The following is a 24,503-nucleotide window of genomic DNA, read 5'->3' on the forward strand; positions in this document are numbered from 1 at the left end:
TAATGTTTGAACTGAAGCTTTTTTGTTTCATTTTGAAATTTTCTCTTGAACAAAGTAAATATTTTTAGAGTTGAATCTTTAGCTGATCATAGTTCAATAATTTTGAGTGCCCAATTAGGTAGAAAAGTTCAGTTTCATAGACATTAGCTCATAAATCTAGTTTATGTTCTTTAGTAACTAGTAATTAACATCAGCATTTTGTATATATGAAATGCAAAATAAATATTAATTACATATGGTTTGATTTTCATGGAAAGATGGTTTGTTGTTTAATCAACTGGTTATTATCCTCTCTCAAGATCAGATGATAATTGTGTTTTAAATTATGTAAGAAATTAAGAGTTCTGTTATTTAATTATCATAACACTTGTATCTTTTTTTTAGTATTAGTAACGTTCATGCTTTAAAAAATCTTAGAATATATTTGTTTCACTAAAGGCTTTTAAAAATCAGATTTAAATAAGCATGGAAAGCTTAAGTCTGAGGGAAATAACTCAGATTCCAAGAAATAAGAGAAAATATGGAGCTAAACAAATTTAGGAAAGGAGGGGTGGTTCTGTTCTAATTAGAGGATTTTTTTTTGTGCAAAGCATTCAAAATAAAAAGAAAGGAGAATGAAGAAGCCAGAGCTTCCCCCAAGAGAAAAAGAATAAATGAAATCTTCTTTTTCCCTTAAAATTCTTTAGAATACTCAGGAGTGACAGGGACTATCTCTTCATGAATGTAGATCTTGTCTGGAAATCATTAGGAAATAGACATACATTAAGCATTGTGACTGTGGGCACATCAGTTGACTTTTCAGTACCACAGGTAGCTGGTTATAAGCTGCATCTGTCCCAGTTGAGAGACTTTTCATAGGGGTAGTTTTCAACAGCTGTGAATCATAGGTCAGTACTAGTAATGAAACAAAACAAAAAAAACCTCATGAGAAGGTATTCATTTTGGTTTTTAATAGGAAATGAATTGCTTTGATATGATTTTCTAAATCTTCATGCACCTGGTAAATTGCAAACTATTTGCATAAACTTAAGATATTTTTCTTTGGCTTGAATCACACTTTTTATCTTCAATTATTTCATCCTGTCTTTGTAAATAATTATTTTATTTCTTTAATTTTCTAGTATAACAAATGTTTATTATAAAATCAGAGAATACAGATTCAAATCACAGCTCTGCTTTCTGTGTGACCTTAAGAAAATAACTTAGCCTTTCTGTGTCCACATTATTTTATATCTAAAATATTAAGGAGTTTCCTTACAGTCCTAAATCTATGATCCCATGACACTAATGTTTTACAGCTTTATGCTATATACTCCATATGTATTAATGTTGTCTTTTATGATGCTATGGATATAGCAAATGACAGATATTAATCTGTTAGCTGTTTTCATCCTAACCAATTTCTGCTGTGTGGTATATATATGCAATTGTAATTCCTATTTGGAAATTCTATCATAGGCTATGTAAATGATTCACCCTAAACTTTTCAGGAAGATGAACATGCATTCATTGGATAGACCCAGGTTTCACAGCTGACGAGATGACTGTATTACTTCATTAGATCTTTTGTCTCATGTTTGATGCCAGACTGTCTGGTTGTCTGCCAAGAGATACATTTGCTTTGTTTTCTGTTTCCTCATGAAGTGAATACTAGAATGAATTCCTCTTATCTGCATCAATGTGATACTGTAATGAATAAGTATATGATGTCTGTAAAGCACTTCAAAGTCTAAAAAAGAAAGCCTCTTTTGAAATAGAAGTACTTTTATTGCCATTTGGAACTCTGCTACTAAGGTGGCAGATTCTTTGAGTTCTTTCAGTTCTGTCCTTTGAAGAATGAAGATTTTTGGCTTTCTCTAGTATTTTACCTGTTAGAGATTAGTTAAATGGTTCTATTTTTTTCTGGTTGATTGTTAGACAGTAATGAAGGAATACTAAAAATAAAGTAATTTTATAATAAATAAAGATATGTATAATTCCTTCAGATAAACTAATGATATTTTTAGGTACTGATTGTAAGACTCAGATGAACACATAAATGTGTGTAGTATAGTACAAAATGATAGAGAGTTTACCTTGGAGTCAGGAACATTTGGGTTCAACTCTCACTTCTTACTCATACTGTCTATATGAATCTAGGCAAATCACTTAATCTCTTGGTGCTACAGGCAACTGGCAATGTCTGATCTTTATTGATGTGGAAATTTCCTCATCAGTGTAGTCACAGATTCTCTCACCCGTCCCTTCTCTCCCCACCCCCTAATCTGTCTAATATGTCAGTGTATAAATGTTTATATGTTTATATGAAGTCATTAATCTTATAAATAAATTTCTGCTTGTTAGAGTTTGAAGCTGATAGGTAATCTATCTAGTCCAACTTCCTTTTTTTTTTAAAGACTTCATTCTGCATTTCCTTTCAATTCAGCAAATATTTGCCTACTGTTTGCAAGGTGTATACAATTCTTGTCCTCAAGGACTTTATAATCGAGTAGGGGAGATAACACTTGTATATTAGTATATTAGAAGGCTATGCATATTATAGTAAGTAGCAAAAACATATAAAAAGGAGGAAAAGATCTCTTTAAGCTAGAGAGGAAGATTAGGGAATGCTTCATGGAAGATAAAGTGTTTATAGAATTTCAGTGGTCTGAATTGGGAAAGCAATTGAGTTGGAATAAATGGCTTAAGTATAGATACAAAAATGGGAAAATTCAGAGTTTTCTCAGGGAATGCTTAACCTTTTGGAGCACAAAGTTAGTGGGAGATTATGTTAGAAATGTAATCAGCCAGATTGTGGAGGGCTTGGACCTAAGGCTAAGACATTTTGACTATATTTATATGTAGTTGGGAACCACTGAAGATTTTTGAATAGTGTCTCAACATGTTTGGATAACTATTTTAGGGAAATCAATCTGGTGGCAGGATGTGTTAGACTGGGAAAATAACTGGGGAAGGAAGATAAGTTCAGATGAGAGGTAATACAGATAGTAGGAATGGGTAGAAAGAGACAAATGCAAAACATATTGAGAGGTATAATTGATAGGACTTAGCAGCTGTTTTGGATGTGGGAGGGCAAGGAAATGGAAGGAAAAATCAGAAAAATATGGGCTTTTTATTCATGGGACTGGCAAAATGATTGTGTTATTAAACATAAGAAAGCTTGGAGCAGTGGTTGGTTTGTGGGCTTGCATTTGGAATGGAAATGATAATGAGTTCAGCTTTGTAGGAGATCAAAAATGAGAAAGGAGAGAGAGAGAGAGAGAGAGAGAGAGAGAGAGAGAGAGAGAGAGAGAGAGAGAGAGAGAGAGAGAGAGAGAGAGAGAGAGAGAGTGAGAGCACAAGAATGCAAGAGAAGCTGGAGATATATAGCTAGGAGTTGTCTGCATGGGGTAATAGAAATGTTTAAACTAGAGTAAGGAGACTTTTTAGGTCAGAACTTAGATCTGCTATTGGATAATTGGATGACCTTTGACAAATCTCTAAACTTTTCAAGATAGTATTTTCATAATTCCCGAATGCTAGTGCCTTCCTTATGAAATTACCTTCAAGTTATCCTTCATATCTTCTTTGTGTATAGTTTTTTACATGTTGTCTTATTCTTTGAAAATCAGGTACTATTTTCAATTTTCTTTGCATCCCCAGGCCTTAGAATAGTGTCAGGTACATAGCAGGACCTTAATAAATGTTTGTTGACTAGTTAATAGCTTAAGAATTGATCATATCTCAATTTTCTGCCTTTTATTTTAAATACCAGTGCTGATTGTTAATGGCAGACATTCATATGTTATCTTAAGGCACTATTCCTAACTTCTCATTTAAACCTCATAAAAACCTGTGAGATAGATCAAATGGATATTATTTGCATTTTACAGATGATGAAGCTGTAGCTCAGAGAAATCGTAATTCACCCATATTATGAAAGCCCATTAAGCATGGAGGTGGTCTTTGAATTATATCTCCTGATTCCAACTGCCACACTCTTTCCACACTTTTAATTTCATTATTTCCCTATACTCAACCTAATTTGAACATGAATACACACAATATTGTGTTATTTTAATTTGATTAATTATGTGATTTGGTTCTTTCCTTTTAATAAAAAAGTATTCACCTACTGAAATGATCTAAGAGGGCTTAGCACAACACTCTGCACAATTCCTAGCACTTAATAAATGATTGTTGACTGACTGACAGAGGGAAAAATCTCCTCCTCTGCATTGGTGGGAGGAATTTTTCATACTGATGAAATTATTTGTTTGGAAAAAAAATATGACCTGGTTTTTAAATTGAATGGTGCAAATGATCACTAATAGAGAACTTTTTTCTATTTTTTTGAAGAAAAACAACTTTTGTGAAAGGTGACACTGGGTCAAGTTTTAAAAATGATTGTAAAGTTACCTAATAAATTCTAGAACTTGTCAGAACTATTTAACTGTAATTTTCATTTTTTTTCCTTAGTGAACATTAGGTTAATTTTCAAAAATTTTTATTTTAGGCTCACTGATGTACTTAAATGAAGCCACGCTGCTCCATAATATCAAAGTGCGGTATAGTAAAGACAGAATTTATGTAAGTATTACAGATACATTTGTATAAAACTTTTATTTATAAATAAATTATTTTACATCACATTATATATTTTTATCCTGTTTTTATTTATTAAAATAATTTGAATGGAACATCTACTTATAGAATTTTGACATTTGTAATCCTTTTGAAATAATTCCAGTTGAAGATAGTAAATCTGTAGGAATGCTTTATATGTTTAATACTTTTTAGAAAATCACTCAGTATGCTAATACATTACTAAAAAGATACTGTATAGCTACTTATGAAAATTTGTAATATTAAGAAAAAATATTAGATTTTTTGAGGCATATCTTTCAGGTTTGTATCAAATCACTTAGATGTGCCATTATCTGTCTACTTATAATTCAGAATTAAGCAACTTATTTGTTTTACTTCTGAATATAGGTTAGAAGTAAATTACTATCCTGGCTGTAGATAAATTACTTTGCTAGAAGTTCTGCTGTTACTAAAGATGAGCTTCTTTCACTTCATTATTTTTGAACGAAGAAAACACATGGCTTCTTTGACACCTCCTGGATCAAATGACCATCTTAATCTTTTATATTGCTATCAATTTGCCATTTGTAGTTACTTAATTATGACTAAATTACACTTGGTCTTTGCCATCTGCCCAAACAGTGACAGCTGTTAAACAGAACCAATCTAGCCTTTACTAAGACATGCCACTTCTAGTTTTCAATTATGTAGTTTTGCAACCTCATTTTTCTTTCTTAAATAAGATTTTCAGTTCTCACCCAAGAAAATCTTATTTAAGAAAGAAAAATGAGGCTGCAAAACTACATAATGTATTCATTCTTGATAAAACAATATAAAAGGTATATTTAATAAGACCAAATATTACGATTCTAATATGCACTTTAAAATATTCTTCATTCACTTACTTAAATACCTTAGACATATTTAAACATTTTCATATTATTGATATCTTTTATTTTTGCATCATAACATATCACATTCATTTCTCGATGTATCTCCCTTCTTTTTCAGTGAGCCTTCCTGTGTAACAAATTAAAAAAAAAAAACCCTAACTTTCTGACTTAGACTTGATACTAAGTAGGTTCTGAGATAGAAGAGTGGTAAAGACTAGGTACTTGGGTTAAGTGACTTGCCCAGGATCATACAGGTAGAAAGTGTCTGAGGCCAAAACTGAACTTCCCATCTCTAAGTCTGCCTCTCTATCCACTGAGACATCTAGTTGCTCCTCCCTTGTAACAGAGATTAATGAAGAGAGAGAGAGAAAAAAGCAGCTGATAATCTTACCTACTTTTCCACCACATTCTAAAGTATATATACTGTTCCTCATTCATAGTCTTTCACTATATTTTATATATAAAAAGGAGCATAATAAATTTTCTCAGCTTCTTTCAAGGTCAAAGCTCAGTCAGTAAAACTACACAGAATTTAGTTTCATTTCATTGTTTCTTAATTTACATTGCTATAGTTTTAATGAACATATTGTTTTCTGATTCTGCTTACTTGATGCTACATCAGTTCATATAAGCCCATATTTATCTGAATTATTCATTTTATCACTTATTGAAAGCATAGCAATATTCTTTCTTTTATGTCACAATTTTTTAATCATTACCTGATCGATGGATACTTTTTTCCAATTATTAGGTACCATAGAAATGGTTCCTATTTATATTTCGGTATGTATATGGCACTTTTCTTTGACCTCTTAGGTATCTTTTGGTTAGTTTTCATCATCATTTTCATTTTTTTAAAAGCACAATTCTTAATTTCTTTCCAGGTAGGATGCATCAATTCAGAGTTCCTCTAGCAGTGTTCTAGTATATTGACTATTTAATCTTTTTCATCTCTAACAATCTGTAGATGTGAAATAAAATCTTAGAGTCGTTTTGATTTGGATTTCTCTTATTAAAGATATAGAATAAGCTCTTACAGTTGTTTATAGTTTACAATTCTTTATGAACTGTTCATATCATTTGACCATTTTTCTTTTGGAGAAATTTTTTCTTGGTCCTATATTTTTATATTAATCTATATGTGTGAATATCAGATATAGATTTTTTCCTCAGATATAGATTTTTTCCCAGTCAAAATTTCCCTTATCCCAGCTATATTGATTTTGCATGGAGACTTTTCAATATTACGTAATGAAAGCACTCTTTTTCTTCTTTTGTGATCTGCTTTATACTTTATTTGGTTAAAATTTTTATTTCTAGCTGTTTTTCTGAAAGTTACCTCTATCCGTTTTCTTATTTTCTTTGATGAGACCTTTTTGACTTAGATAGATATTCATTTACTACTATACCATAAGTAATTCTAATATTGCTATTTAAGATGAAAACTAATAAAGAGAAAATGGTTAAAGCAGTATTGCCCTTTGCTTTCTTACTGTTTTTATTGTTATTGCCTGCCCTGGTATTGTTAAACTATTTGGTATGAAGCAACTTTTTAGTTATTGAAAAGGTTTTCTTTGGTAATTTGAAATTTTACTGAAATAGAACATTTTGTCTATGCTTCCCCTCCAAAAAAACACAAGTGATAGTAAAATTAACTTTTAATCAAGAACCAAAAATCATTTAGGATGGACATAAGAAAAATTGGAAGACCATAAAACAAAAATAAAATGTTTAACATTCCTAAGGATAGCTTTATTAAGTTGTTAATGACTTTAAGACAGTTTCATATTAACCGGGAGTCTGTAATTCTCACTAGCTTTCCATTAGATTTGCTTCTGAAATATTAGTGCATTTAATGATGCAGATAATTAGTATCAGAATTAGTATAATATTAGTTATAATTTCAATTAAAATGGCTTGGCAATTTTTAGGCCAATCTAAATAAGTTTTGGTTCTTGATTAGTGGTTCAATGATGACTAATGTGGCTTATGAAAATTATCATGTTGTATGTAGTGCAAGTTTTAGCTCCACTAATATGATGCTAGCTGACATTTTATGTATTTGATTTTGCAAATCAGAAACTCTTATTTCCTCTTAGCCCCTTTTTCTTATTATTATTTGTGGATAATAGTGCCCTCAATGACTTGAATATCTGAATGGTCAATTAGTTAATCAAAATGTCCACAATGTGCCTGATATTTTTGTTAAGTGCTGAGAATATTAAAAAAGGCAGAAAATAGTTCCTTTTCTAAAGCAGCTCACAATCTAATGGGGAAAGACAGTAAATAAGAAGCTGAAAAAAGGATAGGGGAGGGTACCTGGCACCAGGCATGATGAAGTCTAGAGAAGTGCAGCTAGTTGGAAAATTAATATATGATTGGCTTGGGGACCTTCTTTTAAATGGAGGATCTTGAATAAGCTGTTATCAATGTCCATCCTCCACCCTCTCGAATCAAAGGGAAGGAAGGATGGACCCCAGAAGCAGAAGGTACTAAAGACGTGTGAATTCCAGGGTCTATTTATTTCCCATTATGTACCTGTTTTTCATCTACTCTCTTCCAAGAGGTGGGACTTTACCAGCAGTCTTTTGGCATCATAATTGATTATTGGATTAATCAGGGTTCTTTCAGACTTGTTCTCCTTTATGTAATTATAATTACTGTATAATTTGCATTCCTAGTTCTGCTCATTTCATTACATATCATAAAATATTTTCAAGGTTTCTCTGAATCTCTCCCTTTTATAACTTTTTGTAGTCCAGTTCTATTTTATTACTTCTGTAAACCATAATTTTCCAGCCATTATCCATTTGGTGGGCAACTATCACTTGTATTATTTCAGCTTTAAGTTCTTCAAAAGCTTTTAACAGATCCTAAACTTTTCCTAGAACTGGACACTCCCTGAGGCATTATGCAACTTTATTAAATGTAAAAACCCTTGGGATTTTTCTTTTATTCCTGTAGGAAAACACTCTTATCAGTGTCATTTTTCTTCCTATATACAGAAAGTGCCTTTGGTATTCTTTCTTCCAATCATAGGAGCAAGAAGGCCTCAATTGCCTGATTTTCTTAAAGTCACCAATAAATTTTAAATATTAAAACAGTACTTAAGGTTGCTCATCAAACACTAACTTATTCTTGGTAGTAGGTACTAGGAGTAGTATTGTTGAAGCATAAGGCTATGTGATTACAGCAGAGTCAAAAGTAAGTCTTACAATTGATATAATTATTTTAACTCATATACACTATCTGAGATAACTGGGCTAACTTTTAGGTTCAGGTATAATATTTTAGGGCCAGTAATCTGGTTTGGGAAGGGTAGACAAGCCCAGGGTAGGTAGAGCCAGACCCTGAGCTTAAAAACACAGACAATGTATTATCACAGGATAGTTTGGTTTTAATAAATAAGGGAAAGGTGAAAAGGGAATTTGAGATTATCTAAATTAATTTTTATCTATCTATCCCCAGTAGATCTAATGATCCCTTCATAGGAATTTCTTCTTGGAGAACTTCCTACTCTGCTTCTCCCTAACCTAAATCTATAGTCCCTAATCTTAACTAAAACCCTCAACTATATTCCCCTTTGTTAGAATCAAGGAAAGGGTCTGTATGGCTTTGCTAAAGCCAGGGAAGGTCTTAAATCCAAAAGGATCCAGACTTGATCTCACAGTCTCTAGCTGGATCAGGTTCACCAGGAACTGCCTTAATGGGAAACAGCAAACAGGAATCAGGAAAAGGATATCCACCAAGAAATCTGCAGCTGACATCTCCAGAGATTCTCCAGAGTCCACTAACTGTCTTGGTTTCAGCCTAAACTCCCTCCAAAGATCCAGAATCTTCTTGCTGGTCTTATGCCACTTTTCTGCAAATGTCACCTCTTTCCTTACAACAGACTTTAATTATGGAGAAACCTTAAGATTCTAACAAATTCCTGTAGAGCTCCATGGATCTCTAGAGCAATTGGTATTCTAGAGGATTTTGGTGCTTGGCAATCTTGCATTGATTCGTTTATCATTTTAATTACTGTATCTGTCATGTAATTATAAATTTGAGTTAAGAATTAGAGTTGTATTAAGTATATTATTAATATTTAAAATCAACATTTAAAATTTTAGAACCATTTACATTTGTTTCAAACTACAGAATATCTGATCTTTGTCAAACTGACCCAAATTGAAGAATTACATGATATCATAGCACTAGTTTAGAGCTCTGTAAATTGTCCTTTATCCTTTGTGGACCTAGGTGGCATTTAGGTCTACCAATAGCTCTAGTTTATGGAGTTTTGGGTGAGCAATTGTGTAAGAAAACAATTATAATACCAAACAATGACTACTTTTGGATTTCCTGTGAGTACATATTTTCAGAGTCTTATGATTTTTCTGACTTCCACAGTCATGCTGTTGGGTAATGCCAGTTATAAGGGCAACGGGGTGGCACAGCAGATAGAGTGCAGGGCATGAGATCACATCTGGCCTCAGACACTTAGTAGCTGTGTGACCCTGAGCAAATCACTTAACCCTGCTTGCCCCAAATTCTTATCAGATCTGGAGAAGCAAATGGCAAACTGCTCTAGAATCTCTGCCAAGAAACCCCAAATGGGGTCATGAATAGTTGGATACAACTGAAATTGACTGAACTACAATGACAAAAAAAAAATGCCACTCATGTCTAGAACCATTAAATACATCTTCAAGATGAATTCTGAAGTTGATAGATCATTTTGTCTTGTATATTCAGAGTATAATCTTTAGTTAGGATTTAAGTTGAATCTACAAGACATACATTTTTATTATGATACTTCCAGAATACAACCGAAAATGATAAAAGCACATTACCTAAATCTTCAAAAACAAAAACAAAAGTTTGCACAAAAAGTATATTATTAGGTTTTTGTAATTACCTGCTAGTGTTTTTGTACACTTAGAGGTAGCTGTTGATTAAAAAAATAACCCTTACCTTTTGTCTTAGAATCAATACTATGTGTGTATTGGTTCCAAGGCAGAAAATCAGCAAGGGCTAGGCAATGGGAGTTAAATGATTTGCCCAGGGTCACACAGCTAGGAAGTATCTGAGACCAGATTTGACCCCAGGATCTCCCATATCTAGGCCTGAGTCTCAGTCTAGTGAACAACCTAGCTGCCAACTAACTATTGGTTTTTAATGTTTAACATATGGACAATGTGTTTCGGCAAAGAGTAGATAATTTTATCTAAAATGTTCTTAACCTCATGTAATCACGATTTAATGTTTTTTCTTGGAATTAAGATTTCTTTCTGTAGTTTTTTGATGTCATTAAAAATGGAAATGAGCAAATCCTTAAAGGCAACTCCAATTTCATTTTAATTTAGACTAAAATATACTTCATTAATAGATATGTTGTTTAAAATTTTTCAGACATATGTGGCCAACATCCTGATTGCAGTGAACCCATACTTTGACATACCTAAAATATATTCTTCAGAGACAATTAAGCAGTATCAAGGAAAATCACTTGGAGTATTGCCACCTCATGTCTTTGCAGTTGGTATGTAATAGAATTATATTTAAGAATCATACACTAATTTCTTTTTTTTATGAACTAGAAATTTTTACTTTCTTATTATTGTAGAAACGTACTCAAATTGTCTTTTACCCTGTTAGATAATGAAGAGATTTAGTGTGGCAATATGTAACTCAGAAAAGCTATTACTAGAAAAATGTGTATAATTTTAAAAAGTTTTACAAATTTTCTCATGTAGCATAGGCACATAATATCTTTGCTTTGAAATTCTAGCAAATATTCGTGTGTATATACATATATATATATATACACACACATACAAAATAAATTTTTTTTTCTTCTACACTTGGTATAAATTTTGAAACTTGCCCATGTTTTTAAAGTATTTTCTTGTAAGTTCAAAGATGATTATGAGAGCTTGACCTCCAGTAACTTTTTGAGTTCTGAACATGTATTAGGCATAGTTGGTAAGTGTCTTCTTCATAATGTTCCAGCCCCAGGAACATATTTTCCTTGGCTAGGTTGCCTCTTAGCCTTTGAATATGATGTTACTGGGTTTTTGAAATGTGAGATCATAATGTATACTATTTTTTGCAGAAGGGTCTTTGTACAGACATAGGATTGAAATACACTATGCAATATACTTCATATATGTAATATATTCTGTGTGTAAAAGAGAATTGAGATTTCTTCCTCCTCCCCTTTAAATAGTACTAAGGTACAAATGCTGTTAAAACTTTAGTTAATAAATACTCAGATGGGTGACTTCTTCCCATGTACCTCTTGTGATTTAACTAATTACTGCATATGAAAGACTGCAATTTTACTTTTCATGGTTTCAGACATAAGCCAGTTTGAGAGCTGTTAGATATTATCAGCAGAGCTTTAACCAGTTACTTGTGTTTCAAGCAGCTAAGCAAATTTTCATCTTTGCCTTTGTTCCTTTTGTGAGCTTGACAGGACAATATAGTTGTAGCATTTTATTGAACATTTAATTAAAAAGTTGTGTTAACAGGCAACCAGAATCTAGAACTATATAGCAAGAGGGCTACTCTATATTAATTTATTGGTTTGCTTATGAGTAAGGAATTAGAATTTCTGGAAAAATGGAGAAGTGAATAATACAGAGACTCTGCAAAGTTTGGTGGCCATATTATATCTTCCCCAAACTCTTAAAAAATTCTTTGTGACACTAATTATCCTGTGTATAGGTTTTTTTTACAAATATATGTGGAATATCCTTATCTAAGAAGTTTTTGAATATAGGCATTATTGATTAGCTAGTACCCACTTCTTAATGGGAAAATACTTTTTCAAGTCATCTTTATGTTTTAGAGTTCAAATCATATACAGAAATACCTTCCCTGTTTTGGGCAAGTTATTGTTTGCATATGATTGATATAAGACAAATATATTCTTAATTATAAAAGGTTTATATCAATCTGCTTTGAGCCTACATTATTGTAATTTAGAATTTATTTAACAAAATGTAAAAGTAAATCTAGAGTTATTTCTTTTGACATAGACTTAAAATTTGGTAATTTATAAGCTTTCCTGTTAAATTAGGGAGAAAGAAATGACAAACCACTTCAGTATCTTTGCTAAGAAAACACCAAATAGAGTCATGAAGAGTCAGACACAACTGAAAAATTATGGAAAAAATACAACAAATATTAGATTAAGAAGGTCAATGTGGAGAATGCACAATAGCAATACATTTAGTCAATTTGTCTGGGATGTAAATTTTTTAAATTTCTAGAATGAAGAAAATCCAGATATTTATGTATATTTAAACTGAATTTCTAATAAAATTAAAAAAGAAACTTCACAGTTTGATATCAATTTTATCATAATTTCCTAAATGCCTTTTTGCATTATGGAGTTTAGAAATTAGAAACTTGTTTGTACTCCCTTCTCCCCCTTTATTTGGTAGCTTCATTAGCTATGTATACTGAGCATTCTTTACTGTGTATTTGCATTGTCTGTGGAGATTCATTTATTTTAGTGTTAGAATTGTGTTGTACAGCTCACAATAGAAGTATTGTAGCACATAAATAATAGTATTGTTGTTTGTTTTTCATGTTTACTAAGCTGTGAAAAGTATGAGGACATTTTAAACAGCTTTTATAAATTTTGTTATATCTTTATCTTGTTTATATGCCATTTCTTGTTTTGTCAAAATATAACTTAGGTAGAATAAACATATTATTATTTTAAGTAGAGGATCATATAAAAGATAAATTTGGTGAATGTAATTTTTTATGTCCTTCATTTGTCATGTTATTTTGATCTTAGCTGACAAAGCTTTTCGAGACATGAAGGTACTCAAAATGAGTCAGTCAATTATTGTGTCTGGAGAATCAGGTGCTGGTAAAACTGAAAATACAAAATTTGTTCTTAGGTGAGTATCTTGCTGGAAACCTTAATGAACAGCTGTTGTTGAACTGAAGTGTTTTTTTTTAATATACTTTGAATTTATAAGTACTTATATTAGTTTTTGATCCAAAAAGCCCATCTTTGCTACCAGACTGATTCTTGTGATTATTTATTTTTGATGCTCTGTCTCTATTTGTCTGTCCTTGTCTTTTTCTGTCTCTTTTCTTTTCCCCCTTTCTCCCCTTTCCCTTCTTCCTCTTCTCTCTCAAGGCTTCCTTTTCTTCTCTGTCCCCATCCAACTCTCTCCTCCACTGTGTCTTCTTCTCCTCCCTCTCCTCAGTACTCTCCTTATCTCAGCTCTCTTCTCCCCATTGCCCTCCACTGCATGTTCCCCTGCATCTCTCTCTGTCTCTGTGTCTCTGTCTCTCTTTGCCTCTCTGTCTCTGTCTGTCTCTGTCTGTCTGTCTGTCTCTCTTCCCTTTCCCCCTTTCCTTCCCTCTCAAAATATTTTAATAGATGTCATCATAACTAATACTAATTATGTCCAAGTTATGTGTAGCAGTTAATAAACAAACAGAATAAAGAGAATCACAGAAGATAAAATGGAAAATTTTGATTGCATAAAACTAATAAGATTTTGTACAAATAAAACCAAAATAAATAAAATTTAGAAGAGAGGGTAAATAGGAAAAAATCTTTGTGTCAAGTTTCTTTAATAAGGGTTTTATTTCCAAGATATAGGTGCTGATTAAAATTTATGGCTAAAACATTTCTCAATAGATAAATTCCCAAAGAATACAAATGCCTAATATCTATAAAATTGGGAAAGGTGAAAAAAAAAGAGGAAAATGACAAACTGTGGAGGGTCATTGGAAAAACAGACCCACATTACAGCATTGTTGATAGAATTGTGAATTGGTTCAGCTATTCTAGAAAACAATTTTGAATTATGTCCCAAAATTCACTTAACTTTGCCTACTCTTTGATCCACTACAAACCATATATCCCAAAAAGACCAAAGAAAGAAGAAAAAGACCAACATGTATAAAAATATTCATGACTTTTTTTTCATAATGGTCCTAAATTGGAAATTAAAGGAGTACCCACCCATTGAGAACTGAATAAACAGTTTATGATATACAAATATAATGTAATATTATTATACTATTAAAAATGATAAAATGTCAAATATGGCCTCAAATAATTCTTAGCTGTGTGACTCATTTTAAGGAAAAGTTAAGTTAAGGAGTAAAATGTGTAAGTTTGCAAAGGGGAGTGGCATGAGATCAGAAGAAAAGATTCTGGAACTTTGAAGGAAGGGTTAGAATGGTACTGAGGCTGTTAGCTGTCTCTCTCTGGGGATACCTAGAGGTGGTGGCTGCATTTCCTTAGTGGCTGATCTTGTCCTTATTCCTGTCCTGTTGTTGTCTGGTGTGCTGTATTTCATCCAAGCAGAACCTGGTGATCCTGACCAGCTGTCTGCAGTGATTGTGAGACCAGAACTAGGTCTTTTTGGATCTATGATCTTCCCTGAACCCTACTAAGTTTATACAGACCAGTTCCTTATATCATCTAAGAGGGGTTTTAGTTATCGCTTAGCCAAAAACAGGAATTGGGTTTTTTTTTTTTTTTTGGGAAGAAAGGAGAGGATTAGAGTAGAAAAAACATTCTATAAAGAATCTCCTTCTCGAGACATTAGATCTTTTGGAGTATTAGTTCGAAATTTAACTTTAGGGTTATCCCATACCCCTTTTACCTTTTCTCTTTAATTAAATCTACTTTCCCATTTCACTAAGTGGTCTGTGTGTGTAGTCTCAGACCAGGCTTTGTCTGACTGGGTTTTGTTGGCCTTCCCAAACCACAGATAATCTTCTGACACTGGCCCAACACAATTCATCCCTTCACATCCCTAAACTCCCTTTCCCTTTTACATTCTGAGCAAGTCACTTAAGCCCCACTGCTTAGCCCTTACTGCTCTTCTGTCTTGGAATTAATACACAGTATCTGAGGCCAGATTTGACATTTCATCATTTTTAATAGTGCAATAATATTCCATCAAAATAGAAAATAAGGTGTTTTTTAGAAAGATGTAATAGATACTTTTAGAGTGTCCAGAGAAGAGATACAAAATTAGTAAAAGGGTTTGTGTTCTTGTGAAATAACAATCCTTTGAAGGAATTTGACATGTTTCACATGAAGGAGACTTAGGGAGACATGGTAACTGTCTTCAAATATTTGAAGAATTGTCATATGGAAGAAAGTTTAGGCTTGTTCAGTTTGGCTCCAGAAGGTCGAGCCAGGGTCAGGAGGTGGGGATAAGTTGCAAAGAGATCCATTGAAATGAGATGTTAGTACAAATTTTTTTAAAGCTATTAGAATTTTACAAAAGTAGAATGGGCTGCTTCAAATGGGGTGTGAATATTCCTCCTTGAAGATTTTCAAGCAATGACTGGATGACCACCTGTTAGGTATAACATTACATAGGTTATAATTATTTCTTTATTATTATAGGTTTGACTAGATAGGTGACTGCTGAAGTCCTTGATTCTGCTTACTATATGCAGAGCACTGTGATTTGGTGCCAAGGAAAAATGCAAAGATTAAATAAAATAGTCTCTGTTTTCCTGTGGATCTGATGCATTCATAGATTAGTGTAATGTAATATTATTTAGATAAGTATTTGAGAGATTCAAATGAAATACTGTACTAGATTCAAGGGGGAAAGGCAATTACTGGGTGGGAGGTTACAAAATGATGAGCGAAAGCTTCATGGAGGTGGAAGTCCTCTAGCTAATCCTAAAAGATGGATGTGATTTCATCTGGCTGAAAAGTGGACATTCTGGAGGTATGAAACACATGAGCAAAGCCACAAAACTGAGAAAGTACCTAATATGTATGGATAAGTCTGATTAAGTTGGAACATATAGGGGGAATAACATCAGATAAAGCTGGAAAAGTAGTGTGGTGCCAGATTGTGGAAAGCCTTTAAATATGAGACTATGGAGTTTGAACTTTATTCACTAGAATGTTGGGAGCTATTGAAGTTGAGAATGATTCTATCTGTGTGTAGAGAAGATTAATTTGGCAGTGATACTGAGGAGAGAGAAGAGGGTAGAAGTAGTAATATCAGGAAACTTTTATAGTAGTATATCAGATTGTAGCAGAAGGAATAGAGAAGAAATGGATTTGACAAATAATATGAAGATAGTCTCAACAGGTTTTGAGATTGCTGTTGTATTTCACATTTTTATGATTTGGAAAAAGGCATCAATACTTTATCAAGTTTATAAATGAAGAGCTAAGAGGAGATATATAATATATGGTCAGTTGGGAGGGTCACACTCACCTCACTGGTGAATTGGGGGAGGGAGAGAAAGGGTTGAGATAATGAGGGGGGGAGAAGAGGTTAATATTCCCCTTTCCTTCCCTTGGTGAAGACAACCTGAGTATGTCTCCCTGAGGGACAGAGTATGTCTCTTCAGAGAATAAGTTTGGGAGGTAGAAGTTAAGGACTGGAGGAGGGGACTTTGGAGAAATGACCCACTGACTTCCTTCTTGTTCTTAGCTGTTGTTGAGAGGCAGGATAGATTTTCCTGCCTCTGGGTCCTTCCAGTACCCCAACTACCACTTTTCCCTTTAAGATCTGTGTTTACTCCTCAGCCTGAGTCTTGGAGCTAATCCTCCTCCTTGGGGAGAGGTATGGTTCTTCCGAAATCTTCAGTCCCTTTCTTTGATGTCAGAAAGTGGGCAGACCTGATCTAAATAGTAACACTTTAATAGAGAAAGGAAGGGAAAAATTGAAGGTTTGGGTAAGGAAAGTGGATAGCAGGTGTCCCTAAAGACTGGCAGACTGCCCCCCCATATTTGAGGGTTTAGGCTCTCAGCCTTGACCCCTCTTATAGTCAGCTTCTGGTTGTCCCTACTCCTGAGCTAATCTGGTTAAATTGTTGGAGTTCAGGACAAATTGGAGATAGTGAGGTAGTCATCAATAGATGCCTTTTTTCAAAGTCCAGTATACTCTATTTGAGCTGAGCAAGACTTCAGGGGTTCACTAGGAAGCAGATGTCCAGGGGGACCTCCAGCCTCAGAGATCCTTGTGTCAGGCTCTCAGCTGAAGGAGTAGGAGTTAAAGTGTCAGTTTCTGAATACCCCTCAACCTCTATTCTTTTCTGGAATCTTGGGTCTCTATCTTTCTGCCCCTTCCCTGCATGGGCTACTTCTTGCTTCACTGGGTCTGATTCCTCTCTTTTGCAATTTCTCTCTTTTGAAAATTCCTCTCTCACAGGTAGTTAAGACAGTAAATGAAATCCAGTGTCTATAAGTTCTCAATAGGCTCAGACACTGGTTTGAACTTAATTCTCACACTGACTTATAAAGATCAGTTTTATCAGTATAAAACAGGGGAAGCTTGGTTTGATAGCAATTTTTTAACATCTGGGAGTTTTAGAAGACTATAAAGTATATGATTTAGAAGTTTGATGTTGCAATCATAAAAGCTAACATAATCTGGAACTGATAGTTTTGATTATGACCAGATAAGGGTTAAAAAAAGCTAATGTACTCTAAAACTTTATTGATAAGTATAGGTAGATGATTATTCTACTGTACTTTGCCTGAATCAAATATCATTTGGAACATGTATGTTTACTTAGAGTCCCATATTTTTAGAAGGACATTCCCAAATTTGAGAACTTACAAGAAAAGGAACCACAATGATGAAGGGCTTTGAGATCATGCCACAAAAGGATAGGTTGAAGGAACTGTGTATTCTGGAAAAGAGAAGATTTTGGGGAAGTTGAAGGAGTGGGAGATATTGGGATACAGAACTAAATTTTCTAAGGACTATTAGATGGAAGGATGGAAGGGCCAGTAGAGAAGAAATGAAAAAATTGGGTGGAAGTTGGAAGTTGGCTTAATATAGTAAGGAAAACTGCTTGTGAGTTAAAACTATCCAAAAGTGGAGCAGGCTAGGGAGGTAGTTGGTTGTCCAAAAGTAGTTTTCTTCAAGTGAAGATTAGATAACCTTTTGTTGACTGTCTTGTAAAGGGAATTCTATTCTCCCCCCTTTAAATCCTTACCTTCTCTGTTAGAATTATTACTAAATATTGGTTCTGAGACAGAAGAACAGTAAGGGCTAAACAATGGGGGTTAGTGACTTGCCCAGAGTCACATAGCTAGGAAGTGTCTGAGGCCATATTTGAATCCAGAACCTCCCATCTTTAGGTCTGGCTTTCAAACCACTGGGCTACCTAGCTGCTCTAATAAAAGGAATTCTTGTTTAGGTAACAGGTTGGTCTAGGTGTCCTTAAGATCTGCCAACTCTTAAGATTCCTTGCTTCAGTGAAGGATATTGTCTTGTCTCAAGCTCAGGATTAGAAACTTTATAATGATTAGCACTGTCATTAAAAGAGATCAAAGGAGAATGTTCTGGATTCAGATAATCAAGATTTGAATCAGGAACCAAATGAATAGAAGCCAGATACCAGGCTAGATTGGGGTTCTGTCGATTTTTATTAGAGTTCTATTATCCAAAGGCTAAGATGAGTAAAGTAGTTTAGGTGTAGCTATTGAGACCTAGGCAAGTTAGGATAAGGCATCGTATAGGAAATATTGCTGAATGGACTTATTCAACCTTCCTTGTAGTATTTGTTCTGTATGGCTGTCATATATTAAGGCATTGCTGGCAAATTGCCATGCCAATCTGACAACTTTGGTGGTTAGACTTATTGGCTAAAATATAGTGTCTTCTCCCAGGTTACCTTCCCAACATTGAGGCCACAATTTGGTGGTTGACAATTTTGGGGTATATTTTTTGTATATGATGCATTAGATTGCCTTTGGACCCATGCATTCCATGTCTACTAGGTACTGAAATTCAGTGGAGGATATCTCAAATCATGTATTTTTAAGCTCATCTGTGATTATTCATGGAAGCTAAGGATTTCAACATTTATTAAGGGTCCAAGTGAACCTTATTTAACAAAGTGTGATAGAACATGAAATGGAGAGTGAGTAAAGAAAACATTCCATAGAAGTAAGCCATAGAACTTGCCAACATGAGTTATGGGGAAATAACTTAATGCTTTTTCTGCCAGTTTCCTGAAAGGTGCCAAGGTTCTATAAGATTACATCTTTTGCCTTTTTCCCAAATGCCTTTCTTGGATGCCATTTTGTTGTTTATATAGCTTATCATAGGACAGTGTGAGGAACTTCCAGGTAACCACTGAATATGCCTAGAAAGTGAGATTCTTCTGGAGAGTCTTCTGGTATATGATGGCCTGTGCTGTGGGGTAATTTAGGATGGACGATGTTAACTATTTTAGTCATGGCCTCTATTAATTGCCAGAATGGCCTCCAACCCCTTGAACCAGATGTTTTCCACCATCCAAGTTAGGTGATGGGGGTGGGGGAGCCAGTTGGCAGATATTGTAGCACAGTATAAAAGACTGCCAATGGGGTTCTTGGCATGGACATAATATTGCCATGCCTGGGAATGCTGACCTGTGGTGTTTTGCAATTTTTTTTTTGTGTATGCGTGTGTAAATTTTTGTGTAACTATGAGTCTTTGACTATACACACACAGTGATATGCTGCTAAAATGTGACAAAGATGAAGCACTGCTTATTGAAACTTATCAGGAAGGAGGTATATGTACAAATGGATGTTCAAAAGTCTATCCAAGACTGATCCTCCTTGGACTTGAGGCATTATGCCTGTTGGAAGGGAGTGAATTTTTCGTCCTGAGTGTAAGCAGTCAATGATCTTTTTATCTCAATCTGCCTTCCCAGAAGGTTGGTGTTTTACAGTGACATTGTGCTTTTTCTATAGTTATACTTGCGTATTGAAATATTTTTGGGTCACAGATGCTAGTATAGCTTTGGACTCATGAATATAAAAATAGAGATGTTAGAGAAATAGGGGGACTATAGAATGTATTATCATGGGATTCTAGATCTAGAATTTGAAGGGACTTTACAGGCCATCTGGTCCACTTTCTTATCTCTTTTATAGATGAGGAAACTAAGGCTCAGGGAAGTTAAGTCTAAGACCACACAGATAGAAATGATCAGAACCAGTGTTCTCTCTCCTCAGAGTCAGTCCTCTTTCCACTGTACTTAGTATAATATCTCAGAAACTATACTGGACATCTAACCTTTTTTAATTAGAAGTCTCAGTTTCAACATATTCCAAATAACAGTAATAACTTCAAATTTGCCATCATTTATCATTCTTTTATCATTTTCATTTTTTCATGATCTAAGTTTTAGTTTTAAATGTCTTAATAATGTTATTGTAATTATGAATGAAATATTGTTGTTATTTAAATTATATTTTTCATATTTTATTTTTTAAAACAGGTATCTAACGGAATCCTATGGTACAGGCCAAGATATTGATGAAAGAATTGTGGAAGGTACTTTTTTTTTAAAAAATTGAATCCAGTTTTTAATTTTATGAAATTTACTAAAAGCAGCTGTGTGAGTTTTTCAAATTGAATTCAATCACAGTTCCTCTCTAATGAAATAAATGATATTTGGGAACTGTTGTAGCCAAAATGTGCCTTACTGGATGATGAGCCAGGTGAATAAATGAACCAAAAAACATTTATTAAGTTCTTACGATGTGCAAAACCCTTTGTTGGAGCTACAATAAAACAAGAAGATAATCCTTGCCTTTAAAGAGTTCACATTCACTAGGAGACAGCAGAAATAAGAGCAGTCAGCTTCAAGTCAATAGAAAATCCTATTATCCTTAGTGTACAGCAGCAAAGCAAATGGGAATATGTCTTATCTTCTTTAATGCCATTTTTGCTGATAAAATCAAGTCCATTTCTGACTAACCATTTGACAGTGTCAAAGACTCTTTTTTGATGGTGAAAACCTTCTTTTCTGGGTCTTCAGTAGTTGTGGCTCTGAAGAGATGGGGCTTCAATTACTGGAAAAGTAATTATTAGGTCTTATTTATTTAGACTTTGTTTCCCTGGATAATGGCTTTGAAACCTGATGTGGAAGCAGGGTCAGTGGCCCAAGGGCACTTCTGTTCTCTAGGATCTTGAGCTGAGTCTTGGACTACCTCCATTGGGGTCCAAGCGAGAGGAGATAGTAATATAGTTGATAGAGATGGTTTGATTTGTCTGGCTCAGTGCTGTATCCTGTCTCTCTTTCAAGGTACTTTGATATTTCAACTAAACTAGATTGCCTGCCATGCAGGTGATAATTGGGAGGATTGACTGACTCCTCTACAGAAGTGGCTTCTGGGCTGGGGTGATGGCTCTGGGCCGTGATTATTAAATAGGTGATTCATTAGATGCAAAAAGACAGGAGTTCAGCTGTGGCTTCTGCCACTTCCTAGCTGTCCAAGGACAGGGTCCTAAGACCCTGGACAAGTCATTCTACCCCTGCCTGCCTCAGTTTCCACAACTGTAAAATGGGTATAATAATAACACCTGCCTTGTACAGTTGTTGTGAAGCTCAAATGAGATATTTGTAAGATACTTTGAAATCTTTAAAGCATTTTTATAAATCCTCTATTTGTATAACTTCTATTTTTCTTAATTAAAATTATTTTTAAGCTGTGATAATCAGTGGGGTTTAACACTTTTAAAAATCATAATTAAGTTAAAATAATCCCTTTCTTTTCATCTTAGCATCAATTATTCTAAGGTAGAAGAGTGGTGAGGACTAGGCAATGAGGGTTAAGTGATTTTCCCAGTGTCACACAGCTAGGAAGTATCTGAGGATAGATTTGAATCCAGGATCTCCTGTCTATGGCTGGCTCTCCATCCACTAGACTACCTAGTTGTCCCCCCATAATTAACTTTTAAAAAACCTTTGCTCTTGAAATGGATATCTTAGGCCAGATTAAAAGGATCACTTTCCTTTGTAATTTACTATGGTCCTCTAAGCATTACTGCATCTGAGTCTGATAACATAATTTATGAACTATGGAAAGAAGAAAAATAAAATGGAATAAATATTCTCTCATCAACTGAGTCACCTCTACCATGAATAATTTATAGTATTCTTCTCATCTTTTTCTGCTGGAGAGTAACTGCTGGCTAATTCCTAGATCAAGAATTACTGAATATTCTTGTGTCTTCAGTTAAGTAAGAATTTCTAGAAGAAAAAAATAAAACAAACAAACCTGAATCACAATATTCAAGGAAAAGCAAAAAAAAATCAGCCATATATTATCAAAGCAGTATCTTGAAATGAAGTCATGAAGAATTATCCAATTCATGTATTTTTATAAATGTCATTAGATATTTTGAAAAACAAAAAGAAATATAATAAGAGATCAGCAATGGCTTTTGGTCCAGTCATTATTTGGGGACATGGTTGCCTGTGGTATGATTAATGCAAAAAGTAAGGAAATCTAAATGTCTTTTAGTTGCTGGGCAACTTATATCATTCAACATAATTTAGTTGTCTTTCTTCATTTCTTAGATTTTGGGGTTTGACATTACAGGGCAGAAAGAAATCTCTATCCAAGTATTTGAATAGGGCTAATATTTTTAAGAACCATTTTTATTTTAACCACAGACCTTTGTGGCCTGCTTCCCTAAGGAACTACACAACTGTATATTATAAGGATGATATTAGAAATTAAGTCTTGTTATATTCGTTTAGAGATAAGAAGTGAAGAAGCTGGCTTGAGAAAGAATTGGAGTTTGAAACATATCTGAGACAGAGTGTCAGTTTATAATGTTGACAGTGTGTGGGGTAGGGGTAACAGTTTTTCTGTGGCAGTTGGTCTCTGAGAGTTACTCTCTCAGAGTGCTGGGAGCAGGTGGGTGACATCTTCTTTTCTCTCATTGTCTGAGGCAAAAGGAAAGAAGGGAAAAACCTTAAGGAGCTAAGTGATTTTCCTTTTCCAACTCAGGAAACACTAGTGACTGTCTATTGCTTACAAATTTTTTTTTTATATCTCAGAAGATCAAAGAAAGACCTGGTCTTTGCTTTGGACTCTGAGTGAGTCCTAACTTGGTTCTTGCTGAGACTCAGCCAGGTAGTCTTTTTTTTTTTAAATAACTTGGAGACATGGTTAAGAATTAGGACAATAGTGTTTAGTTTATTGTAGAAATAGGGAAAATTTGGGTTAGTCAGATCTGGAAGGATCAGTGTAGCCTGTGGAAACAGGAGGAGCGATTCCTTGCGGAACCAAGGAGTTTTTTTTGAGTGAGGTTAGAATCCCTTAGAGTTAGAAATCTTTTTATCATATTTTCAATAAATAGTTTATTTTTATATTACAAGAGTCTCCTTGGTGTCCTTGCACCTGGCCCTGAAGAGAAGTTCACTTGTGAGTTTCACTTCACTAATATAAATTGTAGATACTCTATAAACACAGCAAGCAGAGAATCTAATCAGTTTAAAGTCATTAATCAAGTCATTCATTATTATTTTTACAAAATAGTATTCGAGAACCTTAATGTTCTAAGTAGGCTGAGTTTTTATATCTGATATCTAAAGTATATAAATCCCTCTATACAGCAGCACAGAAAGTTATTTTTAATATTTGATAAGAGAATTCATTCTTGACAAAATTGTAATGTTAGTGTTAAATTAAATCCCTATAAGTAAAGTTGAATTCAAGAAAAATAATTTTCTCAGGTTCCTCAGGCAAGTCTTCTTCATAGGATCATAGTTGGAATTGGAAACTTAGGTTTTTAAGTCTAGTCCCCCCATTTTATAGATGAGACTGAGGCATAGAGGTTAAGTTAGATGCCTATTGTTACAGTTAACAGGATTTGAACCAAGGACTTCCTTACTCCAAGTTCATTTGACCTAGCCAATATATAGAGCTGCTTTTGGTTGTTCCAGGTGACATTATTATTTATTATTAGTAGTATAAAAAACTTGAGCACGTTTAAGATATACCTTTAATGGAATTTGTATAAGTTGTACTTCAGTGAGGATATTTTCTTTCTTTTTTCAGTGGGGTTATTTTCAAGAGTATAAACTGGAATATAATTTTTTATTTTTAACTAAAAATTTTTATAATACACTAAATTACTACTTTGAGAGCTTTAAAAGTTGATGAGTAACAAGAGGATGATTTTAGAGGACAGAGCAAAGACAAATTGTGATGATTAAAAGGATTCAAAGTAAAACTTCTATGGAAAAGTTACTGGATTTTATTGTTTGGGTAAACTTCTAGACAAAATG

At 33.9% G+C, this 24,503-nt stretch overlaps 1 protein-coding gene across 4 annotated transcripts in view; it reads left to right on the top strand.

Annotated features, from left to right (window-relative positions):
• Positions 1 to 24,503, top strand: part of MYO6 (myosin VI) — a 191,479-nt gene that overhangs the window by 81,136 nt on the left and 85,840 nt on the right. For all 4 annotated transcript variants that reach the window (XM_007484224.3, XM_001365803.5, XM_007484226.3 and 1 more), the window contains 4 exons: positions 4,496 to 4,569; positions 10,857 to 10,986; positions 13,258 to 13,363; positions 20,697 to 20,752. In XM_007484224.3, the coding sequence (XP_007484286.1) occupies positions 4,496 to 4,569; positions 10,857 to 10,986; positions 13,258 to 13,363; positions 20,697 to 20,752 (366 nt within the window). The remainder of the gene's footprint in view (positions 1 to 4,495; positions 4,570 to 10,856; positions 10,987 to 13,257; positions 13,364 to 20,696; positions 20,753 to 24,503) is intronic.

Source organism: Monodelphis domestica, chromosome 2, assembly GCF_027887165.1.
Source record: "Monodelphis domestica isolate mMonDom1 chromosome 2, mMonDom1.pri, whole genome shotgun sequence".
NCBI lineage: Eukaryota > Metazoa > Chordata > Mammalia > Didelphimorphia > Didelphidae > Monodelphis > Monodelphis domestica.